General features: G+C 37.7%; 1 protein-coding gene across 3 annotated transcripts in view; it reads right to left on the bottom strand.

Annotated features, from left to right (window-relative positions):
• The window catches only part of LOC109062620 (cytoplasmic dynein 1 intermediate chain 1), a 59,531-nt gene that overhangs the window by 15,296 nt on the left and 30,884 nt on the right, over positions 1-13,351 (bottom strand). For all 3 annotated transcript variants that reach the window (XM_042776982.1, XM_042776984.1, XM_042776981.1), the window contains one exon: positions 1,215-1,361. In XM_042776982.1, coding sequence (XP_042632916.1) covers positions 1,215-1,361 — 147 coding nt within the window. The remainder of the gene's footprint in view (positions 1-1,214; positions 1,362-13,351) is intronic.

The raw sequence follows: 13,351 nt of genomic DNA, 5'->3' as shown, positions 1-13,351 counted from the left end.
CCCTTGGTAGACAGTGGGCGGCCTTTTGCACACAGAGAGAGAAGACGAGGTCAGGAAAACGTTGAGGGGTTGATTGCTACCAGCATCATGTAATAGCGTGATTGTCCGGTTAAAGGGATAGTTCACCCAAAATGAAAATTTTGTCCTCATTTACTCACCCTCATGTTGTTCCAAACCTGTATGATTTTCTTTGTTCTTTTTAAGAATGTTTATGTTTTTCTTTTTATTAAAGTAAATGTAAATGGAAATAGAAAAATAGGCAAAAAAGAAAAGTGTTTGTTTTTGTTGTACAGTTTTGCATTTTTTTAAAAAAAAAAGAGTACTTATGATGTTAATATACTTTAAAGGAATATAGTTAAGTGTGAACTTAATGTAATGTTTTTAGACTCTTAAATTCATTAGATCCAAATAAATCAAAATGTAAAAAAGTTACATTTATATTAAATGAAATTAGTTGAATTTAAGAGTGCTTTTTGACCCACTTAATATAAGTAAGATTTAAGTACATCTTTATATGTAATCTTATAATTTTTTGGTAAAAGTGCATTGCCGAATATACTGTCAAGCAGATTTAAGTAATTTAAAATTTACTGTCAACTTGGACAGTTAATGATGAAGTGTATTAGTAATTTATGCATATTACAGTTCAATTTTAACTGTAAAATTGACATATAATGATTATAAAATTAGAATCAAGTATTCTACACATGCTTTAGTACATAAAAAAGTGAACTAAAATGTAATTGGACATTTGTAATGATGAAGCTGCAATTTAGTACATTTAAAATATTAAAATGTACTTTAAAGTAAACCTTTAATTTGACAATTAGTAAGTGCAATTTTTAAAAGTGTACTTAAGTGTGTTAAAAAATGAAAGTACACTTAAGAGGCCTTTTATTTCATTAATTATCTGCAAGTACAGTTTTTTTTAAACATACATTTAAGATTTTAATTACACTACAACTGAACATTCAGTACAATTAAGCAAACTTTTTTTTTTTCTTTCAAAATGACTCTTTGAGCTTTGGGCAGGAAACAGACTAAGATTTAAGTTCTCACTGAAAATCATGCTTGACAGTCATTGTCACCATTTACTTTCATTGTATGTAAGAGAGTGGCTTGGGTAAACTCCTTTTGTATTCCATAGAATAAGACTCTTTGAAAACACTTAACTGAATTCATGATGGGGTGATTGTATCTGTGGGTTCTCTTACAGTGTGTGCTGCAGCGGACAGGGGGGTCCTCTGAACCGGTGTTCTTCGGTGACTTCGGTTGTCCCAGAGAACAATCTGCCCCGAGTATGTGCCACCCACCAACAGGTTAGGATGAAACCGAGCAAAACCCACCGACACCACTGGAGACTGGAAAAGAGATGACAAGACAAATCTTTAAGACAAAAGACAAAAGAAAAATGGAGATGCTAAGGATTGTGGGAGCAGCAGTTTTATATTACAGCATCATAAACAGAGTGCACTAGAGCGAAAAGTGCAGCCTTTTGTTATGACAGCCTTAGCCTTGAACTTTCCCTCTGTCTTTACTTTTATTGAGTTTTTGGTTCCTCTTCAGTGCCTGTCACATGAAACGTGCCCTCATGCTTACATATTTTCACACCAAATTCTCTGTAGCGCCCTTACTAAGCACTTTTACAATTATCTCAGGAGACCAATTACTGACAGCAAGGAGACAACGATATTTTGTCTTACTTGCAAAACTGCCCTTTTCGCCGTGGTGTGACAGCAGCGGGACAGAAGTGTAAAAGGCATGTTTTCATAGTGCTCTCCAGTCATCTGTAAAGTAAAAACTATGACTGTCTCGCATCGCACACCGCACCATCTGCGGCCTTCTCGTCATGCACCCAGAGTTCATTTTAAAGTGACTGGAAAACAAACCAGAGAAAAAGAAAACACGCTTCTCTTTTCTTTCATTCGTCCCCCCTTCTAAAAAAATACAGCTTCTAAGAGGGTTTAGGAGCAACCTCATGTGTGAGGTGGTTTTTTATAAAGACTCCAAATAAACTAAGTTGGAGGGGTAAAAATAAAGGCAAGCTGAGTTTATTTACACTCAGGACACACAGGCCAATCTGGTTTAAAGATTAAACGCAATAAGACAAAAGTGTTCGATGGTTGGACTGGAGATTATTTGGAAAATTTAGAAATGCATATGACTGATTGTGTGATTGACTGCGGCCTGACAAGAGAAATACTACATAAATATCAAGAACCAGTTCTTATTCAGAAATGATTCCATTCATGAACATTCAGAAATCGAATGATGTTGTCTTTCATTAATGGTTGTTGCAATTGCATTATGCAAAACAAATACTCTTGCAGCTATTGCTAAACTGCTACGGAATCTACAAAGTAAAATATATAGAACTCATTCTGCGATCAATCTAGTTTGATTCCTGAATTACTCTCATTAGCCTTTTCTGAAAGAAAACCATGCAGTGAGAAATGAGAAGTCCGATCTAAACCTAAAACAAATTACTTAAGTCAGTTATTTTTAGTGAATCAAAACCACACAGCATGAAGTGAGTCAGATTCCCAAGCAAATAACTCTTATGATTCAATTCTTTTTAGTGAATCAAAACCAAATTCAACCAATTCCCAAGCAAATAACTCTTTTGAGACAATTGTTTTTGGTGAATCACAGCACACCCTGGCTAATCACAACGATTTGAACAAATGATTCTGATGAGCAGGTTCATTTTGGTGAATCAAAACCATACTGTATTCCAACCGATTCACAAATAATTGACTCTTATCATTTGGTTCTTTTTAGTGAATCAAAAACATACAGCCTTCAACTTGCGAGTTCTGTAATCAGTGGTATTTTATAAAAACAACAGAATAAATGAAATGTTACCACATTTATTTGTTTGTTCATTATTATTTAATACAGTTATAGCCAATAATTGGTTTGCACTTACTGTATGCCACATTTAAAAAAAAGACAATGAATACTGAATTAATAAACAGTCATTAAAAAGTCACCTTTTCCAAGAATTGTTTTAAATGTACTAGCTTTACATTTCTTGTGATTCCCACCCTTAACTACAGTGTTAATAAAATGGAAAGCAGATACTTTCAAGGCACTAAACTGCCTGCAATAATACAATCACTGGACATCAAAAGCCAACATTTCAGTTAATAAATTGATTAGTATCTTTTAAGAGGTTGAAAAGTTTCACTCAAGTCTTGATTAGTCTGATTACCAGTACTGCTGGAAAAGGATCTCAGTTCTGTGATTAATGATCAGTCAGTTCTGAATACTAACACAGAGACAGGGGAACATTGCTGCTTAAATACACGGCTATTTCAATCAGAGCCACAAGACGACCTCTGAACCAAGTCTCTTTCTCTCTCTCTCTCCTATAGTCATGTGTCAGGGACACGCTCGCCAGACCAGCGCTTCATTACTGGGCTAATGAACATGAGCTGGGGTCACCACAACAAGAGGGTAATAACTCCACTATGAAGCCATTAATCAGAGACTTAATGAAGTATCGTAACCTGAAACTTCAGCTCAGGAAAGCAGTCCAGCCAACAGCCAATCACAGCCATCTCTGGCCTCTATCCGTATACCGCAGGCCTCTGTTTTTATCAGAGTCGTCTGCTGTGGTATCATCACTGTGTCCTGCAGCAACCTTTGATGACTGGATCTGTCCGTTTTCTATTCTTAAATTTAAGATGAAATCTTTAGCTTAACAGATTACTAGTTTACTTTTGATTGGATAAGCTTTTAAGTACCTGATTTGTGTGAATGTACTTCTTTACAGAAAAAAGGTATTCATAATGTCTGACAGTTTCTTGTTGCCAAAATTATGTGAAAATTACAAAAATCATGCACATTAGGACCTTTCGACAAGGTCAAAAATGGAAAAATTGATTGAACTCTGAGCACTGAATGACAACGATGACTAGAGTAATGCTGTAGTCATCGCTTACTTCATAAAGTTCAATGCATTGGACACTACTAACACAATGTAAACGGGCCTTTAATGATGAATAACATGTCATAGGGCAATCTAAAACATCTGATGTATACTTCCCTCATTACCGTAACCACATAAATCCAGAGAGACCTTCTGCTCCATAACGAAGCGCAGATAAATATGACAAGTATTTGAACTCTCTTTAAAGTCATAATCTAAACATGGCAAAGACACAAGACTCTGAGAGGAAAAGGGATGAAAAGGCTGTATATTCACACCATATGGAGAGCGTGGGTTAAGATCTGCCTACTGTATCTTCAACGCGTGGACCCTGAAAGGCTGAAACTACCTCAAGTTTTACTGGAAGCCATAAACACCATTATTTTAGCATGCTTTTGCTTCTTTATTTAGTTAGCTTTTGTCTTATTAGTATGGTTGTTGTGTTTTTTTCAGTTTTTTTATGATGAAGTGCTTCTTCTGGTGGCAAAGTATTATAAAAACACAGGTGAGATACATCCCAACATTTTTGTCTATATTACACAGAATATATAGAATTATTAAGTGAAAGAAGAACTGAATGATTATCATTAATTGCGTCACAGTTTACTTTGTATTCAACCATAATTAAAAAAATGCAATACTACAATAACCAATAAAATCATGGTAGCACAATGTTACTTATTAGGTCTTTTTACGAGTGTACAGTCAATATTAGGAAATTTCCTGTTTGTTGTTTCCTCCTGAATTCAAAATTGACTATTCCACCATTTCTACAATGCAGTCATTTCACTGATTTAATTGAGAAAATATTACTCATTACAAGCTCAGCTTGATGTCTAACAACCCGAAACTCTGATGAAAGTCAAACTGGAAAGTAAAATGCAAGTGAAAACACAATCCCACAACACTTTCCTGCAGTTTAATGGGTTTCACTGGAACTAAGTGCATGGGACATGATAATATCAATGGAAATGGTTCAGTATGGGATAATGCACAGGACTAACCCTGTGAGGAGAGATGGCATGAGGAACACTCCCTCCTTTGTTGCCCCCCACCCCCCCTTTTCGCGGGCCGAAAGGGAAAAGAGGAAAAAAAAGTTGGAGCCATTTGTCAGGGAGGAGATGACTGTGTAACAGACAGTACATTCAGTGCCGCCTCCTCCTGAAGCACCACAATCATGTGGTTCTCAGCAAAGCTTATCAGCTCCAGATGCACTCTTCTGTCTTCCACCAGCATCCTCACTCCCTACCTCTTTTTTTTCCAAACGGCACCCCATGGATTTTGTCACTCTGTGGTTTCTGGCACAGGCCATGTAATACCATATCTCCGATTTAGAGAACAATGGAGGAGAAGCCAGTGAATGCAAGTAGTTCAATCTCTCTCTCTTTTAGCTTAGGACAAGAGTAAAGAATGGCCATGTCCCAGTCAATATGAATAAACAGTATGAATATGGATGAAATAAGGATGAAATGCAGTTTTATACTCAATTTCATTTGATTTGGCAGCACACTTATAAAGTGATATTTTTTGTCCTTAAAATAGATTTATTTCATTCAATTTCAACAACTAAAACATGGCAATTGTTTCTGTTCCAATTCAAGGTTTACTAAAGATAAATGATTTCTTGTTCTAGCTTGTTTTAAAACATCAAATGTTTATTTTATTCAACATGCATTAAATTACAGCTCTTCAAAATTCACCTTTGGTTTACATACACTTAATTCTTGAATAAATTCTAAAGATCTTTACTTTTGGCATACAGTGATACCACATAAATTCAAAATTGTTTGGTCAATAGATCACTTGAACGAATAGTACTAATCAGTCTTAAGGAAGGCATGTATAATTAGACTGGTTAGTATAATTACACCTCAGCCGACACAATCTGAATCTGATCTGAATTTGCTGTGAAATCTGTTGACTTGTGACTGTCCAAAATCTGCAGACTAACTCTGACTCCTCCAGACTGTAAATCAGGGCAAAAATCTGGTCAAAAGCCATATTGTATATTGTGCCGTTTGTGACGTTTACATACCTTTTTACAATAAAAAAAAATTACTTTCATACTATTTGGATATTAGACTAGATGGACTGTTTTGTCACACATTTTAAATTAACAAAGAGCGTAAGATGCAGGTGAAGATATCAATCTGGATGTGCTTTAAAAAGCTTCATTTAAAGATGCAACCTTTCTGAGGAGGTTTAACAGCTGAAGTACAATTTTCTTACTAAACTACTGATAAAAGCACTTAAAAAGCTAACAAAAAAGTAGAAGAAAATCCAAATAAACTAGCCAATCATTATGACCCATTCCTATCTGGTAACATATGTGGATACAAGAGCAGGCAGTAAAACCAGAGCGGACTGGTGGTCTCTGCTCTTCCTGTTTCAAAAGCTGTGAGTGGTTTCGAAGCCTTTCTACACTCAGCTTTATGAGCACATGCAACTCCATCCACCAGCATTATGCAGAGCAGGCATCTCTCCAAGCTCCTGCGAGCACATCTTCCTCTGTGCCAACCTCTATTCAGTGAGCCTCAGGCATCCAGCAGGGATTCACATACGCCATGTTCAGACTGTCAGTCCAAATCCGATTTTTGTTCATATCCGTTTGGAATCCAATGGACTGTCCACACTGTGTATAACAACTGCTCAATTCTGGGGACTGTCCACACTGTGTATAACAACTGCTCAATGTATCTGCATTGGTTTCTATGACAATGACGTTGTGTTGGTATGTTTACGCTAAAAACAACAATAAGAGCAATACAGTTTGCATTAGAGATGTTGTCTTATAACATGACGACATGTTGCCGTTGCGATGGATTATAATAAGGGATAACAATATTATGTCTTATGAGGCAGCGGCAGAAAGATAGGAAGCTGCATGCATTTACATTACATTTACATTTAGTCATTTAGCAGATGCATTTATCCAAAGCGTCTTACAACTGATGTGTTTACTTTTTACATGGTGTAAGAATGTGAAAAAGCTACGAAAAATCTGATTTGAGTGGTCAGACTGAAAAGCATTTCCAGAAATTCGATTTGAATAGGATTTCAAACCACATATGAATGTAGCTCAAAATTACTTTGCAAAACTTGGAATTCATGTAGCCTGCTGCCATTCAATCTAAATATGATCTGATTTCAATTGGATTTGGGCTGACAGTCTGAACGAGGGTACAGAGTCATCCTGGGTAAAATATAAATTACATCAATAAAATGCAGGCAATGCACATGAGGGGTGACAGTATCGGAGAGCAGATTTTTGGGATGTGCCCTTGATGTGGCGAGAGGCAGCCCACTTAAGAAGGTCATGTGATGTTGCTGGCGAGCTGGGCTCCACTGTGAGAGAGCAGAGAGCCAAGATCACACCACACAGAGCCCATAACAAACACAAACCACCTCAGAACTATTCCACAACCATCTGAAAAGGAGTGGCCTTCTGTGACCGTCCGAAGTCAGAGAGACTGTGAAACGAAGAAGGAGAGAATAAAGAAAAGACAAACATAGGCAGAAGATTTTTCTAAATCTATTGAGCTGCCTGCGTAGGGAGCATTTTAAAGCGCACTCCTCATGTGACGTTTCAAACTAGGGACGTTTCAAACCATTATTGTTTCATCTATTTTAACACAATTAGAGAACTATTATAATGTCTCAAATAACCAAAATAAATAAAATTTGTTTTTGCAAAATTCGGAGAGTTTGACTGACAGCAGTGTTAGCCAATTGTTATCCAGACTGTTTTGGGCATGTCGTGCATTTAAATTTGTGCTGTTTACCCATTATTTCGTGCGTGTTCACTTTAATTTCGTGCGTGTAATGTTCGCCATAAGGCAGATTCGAACCCGGGTCGATGGCGTCAAAAAGATAATGACGCACGCTATATCATCTACCCCACTGAAACTGACAAGTTAATGGGCAAAGTTGGTATCTCTGCCAACAAGGTGACCTATTTGCACTTAGTGTAAATAGACACTCCGATTTTTTTTAATTTTTTTTAATTTTAATTTTTTTATTCCCAACAGTTAAACACTTGCCCACAGAAAAAAACAGGGGGTGTTGCAGCACCCTCAGCACCCCCACTTCCTGCGCCTATGCTCCACCCACCCTTGAGTTTGCGGTCGGGGGCCGCGGATTTGCTATTCCACTGGACTCTGTTCTTTAGTTAGCCTAGGGCCCGCTCACTTTTGCCCATGCCCGCCCAAAAATACAATTCTGGCTAAGCCACTGTTTCAAACTGTAGAAATTAATACTTTTATTTAGCAAAAATGCATTCATTTGATCAAAATGACACTACAAGTATTTACATTAAAACCCTATTCAAGTTCTTTTGAGCTTTCTGAAGAAAATCATCATGGTATTATGGTTTATACCAAAAATATTAAGCTGCACAACTGTTTTCAGCATTGAAAATACAAAATAAATAAATAAATAAATAAATAAATAATAATGTTTCTTGAGTACCAAATCAACATATTAAATTGATTTCTGAAGGATCATGTGATGCTGGAGACTGGAGTAATGGCTGCTGAAAATTCAGCTGTCATCACAGGAAAAAACACACTTTTTAAAACATTTAAAAAATGTTTGTAATATTTAATTATTTTAAACTGTAATAATATTTCACAATATTACTGTTTTTTTTTTGTATTTTTGTTTTAAATAAATGCAGCCTTGGTGAGCATAAGAGACTTCTTTCAAAGACATTTAAAAAATCTTACTGAAACCAAACCCTGAACAGAAGTATGGAACAGTGGTTAAAGAAAATAATAACCCCCATTTAAAATAATCAGATTTTGTTACTTTGCAGCCTGAAATGAAGACGATGAGTTTTTGTTTTATCCAGCTGTATTTACTCAGTGCTTCTTAATACATCCAAATGAAAGATATAACACCAACATGTCAGAAAAAAAAACAAAAAACAAAAAACAGAATCACTGAGTTGGAAAAAGGATCAGCCCCTCCTAAAATGATTTGTAAACTCAATCAGTTATAGCTAATCACCTTCTTAAGGCACACAAAGCTATTTGACTTTCAACTGTGATCATTTTGATCAGCTCAGCATGAAAAGAGCTTTTCTGGAGCATTTCAGTCCTTGGTAGTGCAACTGAAGCAAACAATCAACTATGGGTGGCACAGCACTGTCAAAAGATCTCTGGGACAAAGTTGTGGACAGGCACAAGTCAGGAAATGGATACAAAAAGATTTCAAAGGCTTTATTAATGCCTAGAAGCACAGTGAAGTCTATTATTAAGAAGTGGAAGGTATTTAGTACAACACAGACCCTCCCTGGATCAGGACGTCTCCCCAAACTGGATGACAGAGCCAAGAGGAATCTGGTCAGAGAGGCTACCAAGAGGCCTACAGCAACTCTGAAGCAGTTGGAGGAATTTATGACAAAGAGTGGTCATTGTGTGCATGTGACAACAATATCACAAACTCCACAAATGTGGCTTGTGTGGAAGGGCTGCAAGAAAAAAGCGACTCCTCAAGAAAGGCCACATGCAGTCATGACTGAGCTTTGACAAAACACACCTTGAAGATTCTGAAGCAGAATCCTATCAAGAATATCCACACCAAATGATAAATCCAATACAACTCACCATCCAAATAACAGCATTCCTACAGTAAATCATGGAGGTGGTAATATCCTGTTATGGGGGTGTTTCTCTGCAGCAGGGACTGGAGCACTTGTCAGAATAGATGGAAAAATGGATGGGGCAAAATACTGTCAAATTCTTCTGCCCTCTGCCAGAAAGTTGTCAATGGAAAGAAGGTTTACCTTTCAACATGACAATGACACAATGCACACAGCAAAACTGACCAGAAGGAGAAAAAGGTGAATGTCCTTGCATGGCCAAGTTAGAGCCCAGACTTAAACCCTATTGAAAACCTGTGGAATGACTTGAAGACTGCAGTCCACAAATGGTAATCATCAAATTTAACCGAACTTGAGCAGTTCTGCAAAGAAGAGTGGGAAAATATTGCAAAGTCTAGATGTGCAAAGTTAGTTGAAAAACAGAGACAGATCCCAACAGACTAAAGGCTGTAATTAAAGCAAAAGGCATTTCATATATATAGTGATTCTCTAATAATTAAAGGGGTCATATGATGCTGCTAAAAAGAACATTATTTTGTGTAATTGGTGTAATGAAATGTGTTTATGCGGTTTAAGAAACGCATAAAACAAACGTATCTGAAATGCATCGATTTTTACAAGGCTCATCGCTCTGAAAAGTGACGTGTGCTGTAATTGGCCAGCTATCCAGCGCGTTGTGATTGGCCTCAAGCGTGTGATGGAACAGTTACGCCTCTTAACATATTGTGATGCCTTGTCTGACTGGAGCGACGAGACATAAATATAAAACACATTGATATAACGTGATATAAACATGATTTCTAGTTGTGTCCTCTTTTGGAACGCCAAACAAAGTAGTTTCGCTTTCTCAACAAAACAGTGTCACACACCACGGCCTTGAGTGAGCAGAGGCCAGAGGCCTAGAGTGAGCCACGGAATAGAGTGAGCCGCGGGCGGCTTGAATGAGCAGAGGCGGGCGGCTTGAGAACAGTGCGGCAACCACATGTGAAGACCCCGGGCTGGACTCCGCTTCGTCCATGGTTAAAGCAGATTTGGCGATCCACAGTGCAAAGTTGATGTATTTCCTCAGCGACCAGCACGGATCAGCTCCTGGCATGACGAAGCAGATATCGTCCTCTTTTGGAAGGCCAAACAAAGTAGTTTCACTTTCACAGTGAAACATACAGCGTCTATACGACATGGCGGCGGCGACAACAACAATACTACAATGAGAATAAAAGGTACACCTTCTTTCTTTGCGTGAACATCTGGGCGGCGTTATGCAAATGTTAGAACGAGCTGTTTCAGGGGGGTGTGGACGAGTCTTTTTTTTTAAAAAGAATATCTCTTTGGATTTGAGACTTTAGTCTTTGCAACTTTACAGATCTTCTTTATTCACTAAGAGCTTGTAACACCCCAAAGAGAAAGGAAAATTTGAAATCGCATCATATGACCCCTTTAATATATATATATATATAAATATATATTTATTAACCAATATTTGTGGGCACAATGATTTTTATGCTTATTAGAGAATCACTCTGTAAGCTTAGCAACATGCTAATGGAAAACGCAATTGAAATCAACTATGATTCATGTTTCCCATGATAAGTGCTATTTATGTGGTGTGTGGAGTTGCTGCGTATGTAGTACTTTCAGTTATGAGATTCCATGATGGCTAGGAATCTGCCTAAGTAGACAGCGAGTCAGCTCACTAGGCTTTGGAACAAAGCTAGAGTGTGAGAAGAAGTATAAGGAGAGAGAGATGTGGCAAAAAGAGGTAAAGATAGAACAGCAAAAAGAGAAACTGAGGGAGAAGTGGGAGACAGCGGTGCTGGAGGGAGGGTTTCTGAAGTATCCAGCACATGAAAGTGGCGGCTGTGGGTAAATCTGGAAAACGACTGCAAAACTGCTGAACTCCGCCACATGGCCTGCCAAAAGTGAGGGAAGCCACAAAGGGAGAAAAGGAGGGGAGAAGCAGCAAGGAGAGGAGTGTGTGGGGGATGCGGCAGAACATGCTCGCACATTAAGATCCATCAGATTCCCGGTCTAGTGAGAGGGGAGCACCGCCATTTAGAACAGATCCCAGAGCGAAAAACAATATCTCGGCAAATTGGCCCAACCTCTTTCATCCTCAGCCAACAGCCAAATGTTTGGAGATCCAGTGCTTCTCTCTCCATTTCTCTCCTCATGATGAAAAAAGGATGGATGAACCTCAGGCCGCTCTGAAGGAAAGCTGTGAAATGCTATTGTATGTTATTCATCTTGCGTTTTTATTTTTATATGTACTTTCTATACATCCCATCTTTTTTGTAGCACTGAGCTGTAGAGAAGAATAGGACAGAGTGCGGCAGGTCAAAGGGAGTCTTCATTTATGCTCCTGTGTGACAAAACGATCAAAACCACATGGCACTTTCTATAAAATACTGTTGATTTTAGCGTCCCATAACTTTGTTGTGAAAACTATTATATAGAAACTGTCTAGATAAAATTGACCTAGGATGAAAAGTAGCAAGTGTTACATTAAATGTCTGTTACAATAATCCCTGTTACCACATGACTTTCTTCCTGATACAAAACATGTACAGTTACACTGTGACTCCTGAAAAAATAACAGAATTTGCACCCTTCTACAAATTCAAAAATTACCTATCAAGATTTTTTTTTGTCCTGTCATAAAGACCCCTCTCAGAACTAAAGCAGAAATTTTCCTAAGAATTTCTAAACCGGTGATCATAAACTTTTGCAGTCTGTAAGACACTGATTTCCTCAACGTTAAATAGTTTTACAATTATAAAATCAATAAGAAACAACTAAAATGACAATTAAAAAAAAAGTCATGTAAATATGAAAAGTCTGTTGATTATAAACGTGTGCAATATTGCATGTCTAAAACATATCTGGTGTCAGTAAGTATGCTTTGGCTGTAACTGTGTGAGTAAACGAGCATGCATACGTGTATCCGTCTGTGTGCATGTGAGAGGTGCTGGGCATTGGAAAAGCAGCACATGCACGAGCAGACCATGTGGGTGGGCAAACATATGCGGCTGGTAGGATTAGGAAGTGGTAAGCCACATCTTTTTATTACAGATATGTCTCTCTAATATCTCTCCCTCGCACCAGGCTGTCGCCTCCCAGACTTGCTTACTTGGTCGTCTCCCTGAAAAGACTCTCAACCCAGAGTCTTTTATAATTAGCATCAAAACCGACACCAGATACGTTTTACACACAAACCTCAGAATTTTTCTGGCCTGACCCAAGCGGACACACACCGTAATAAGGTGTTCTGTTCCGCTGTGGTACTCCAAGGCCAGCATGCACCTTTAATTAAATATCACTGTAGGCTCATTTAAATGTATGTCGTCATCTGAAGTGGTACACTCCATTAGATCTCCCTTTTATTGAAGCTACCACTTCCTTTATCATGGCTTTCCAATTAGGTCATGTTATTATAAATTTATTGAGTAGTGTTTGGAATACTAGAGGTATATTTGGAATGGGATACAAGTGAGCTACTTACTAAAAAGTATGCATTACATGTTGCCTACAGTTTTTAAAATCGTATGCAATATAGCATGCAGTGTGTAACAATTAACCCAATGATAAATGTGTTTTTAACTCAGCAAAAAGTTAAATCTCTAAAATAAAAAATTAAACCCAAATTTCTTAAAGAGATAGTTTATCCCAAAATGAAAATTCGGTTATTTATCCACCTTCAATTTGTTCCAAACCCATGTGAGTTTCCTTCTTCTGTTGAACACAAAAAAAGATATCTTGAAGAATGCTGGTAACCAAACAGCTGCTAGAGCCATTGACTTCCATAGTATGGAGAGAAA

This window comes from Cyprinus carpio, chromosome A19 (genome assembly GCF_018340385.1).
Source record: "Cyprinus carpio isolate SPL01 chromosome A19, ASM1834038v1, whole genome shotgun sequence".
Classification (NCBI taxonomy): domain Eukaryota; kingdom Metazoa; phylum Chordata; class Actinopteri; order Cypriniformes; family Cyprinidae; genus Cyprinus; species Cyprinus carpio.
Note: the sequence above shows the minus strand (reverse complement) of the source record. Positions and strands in the feature narration are given on the sequence as shown.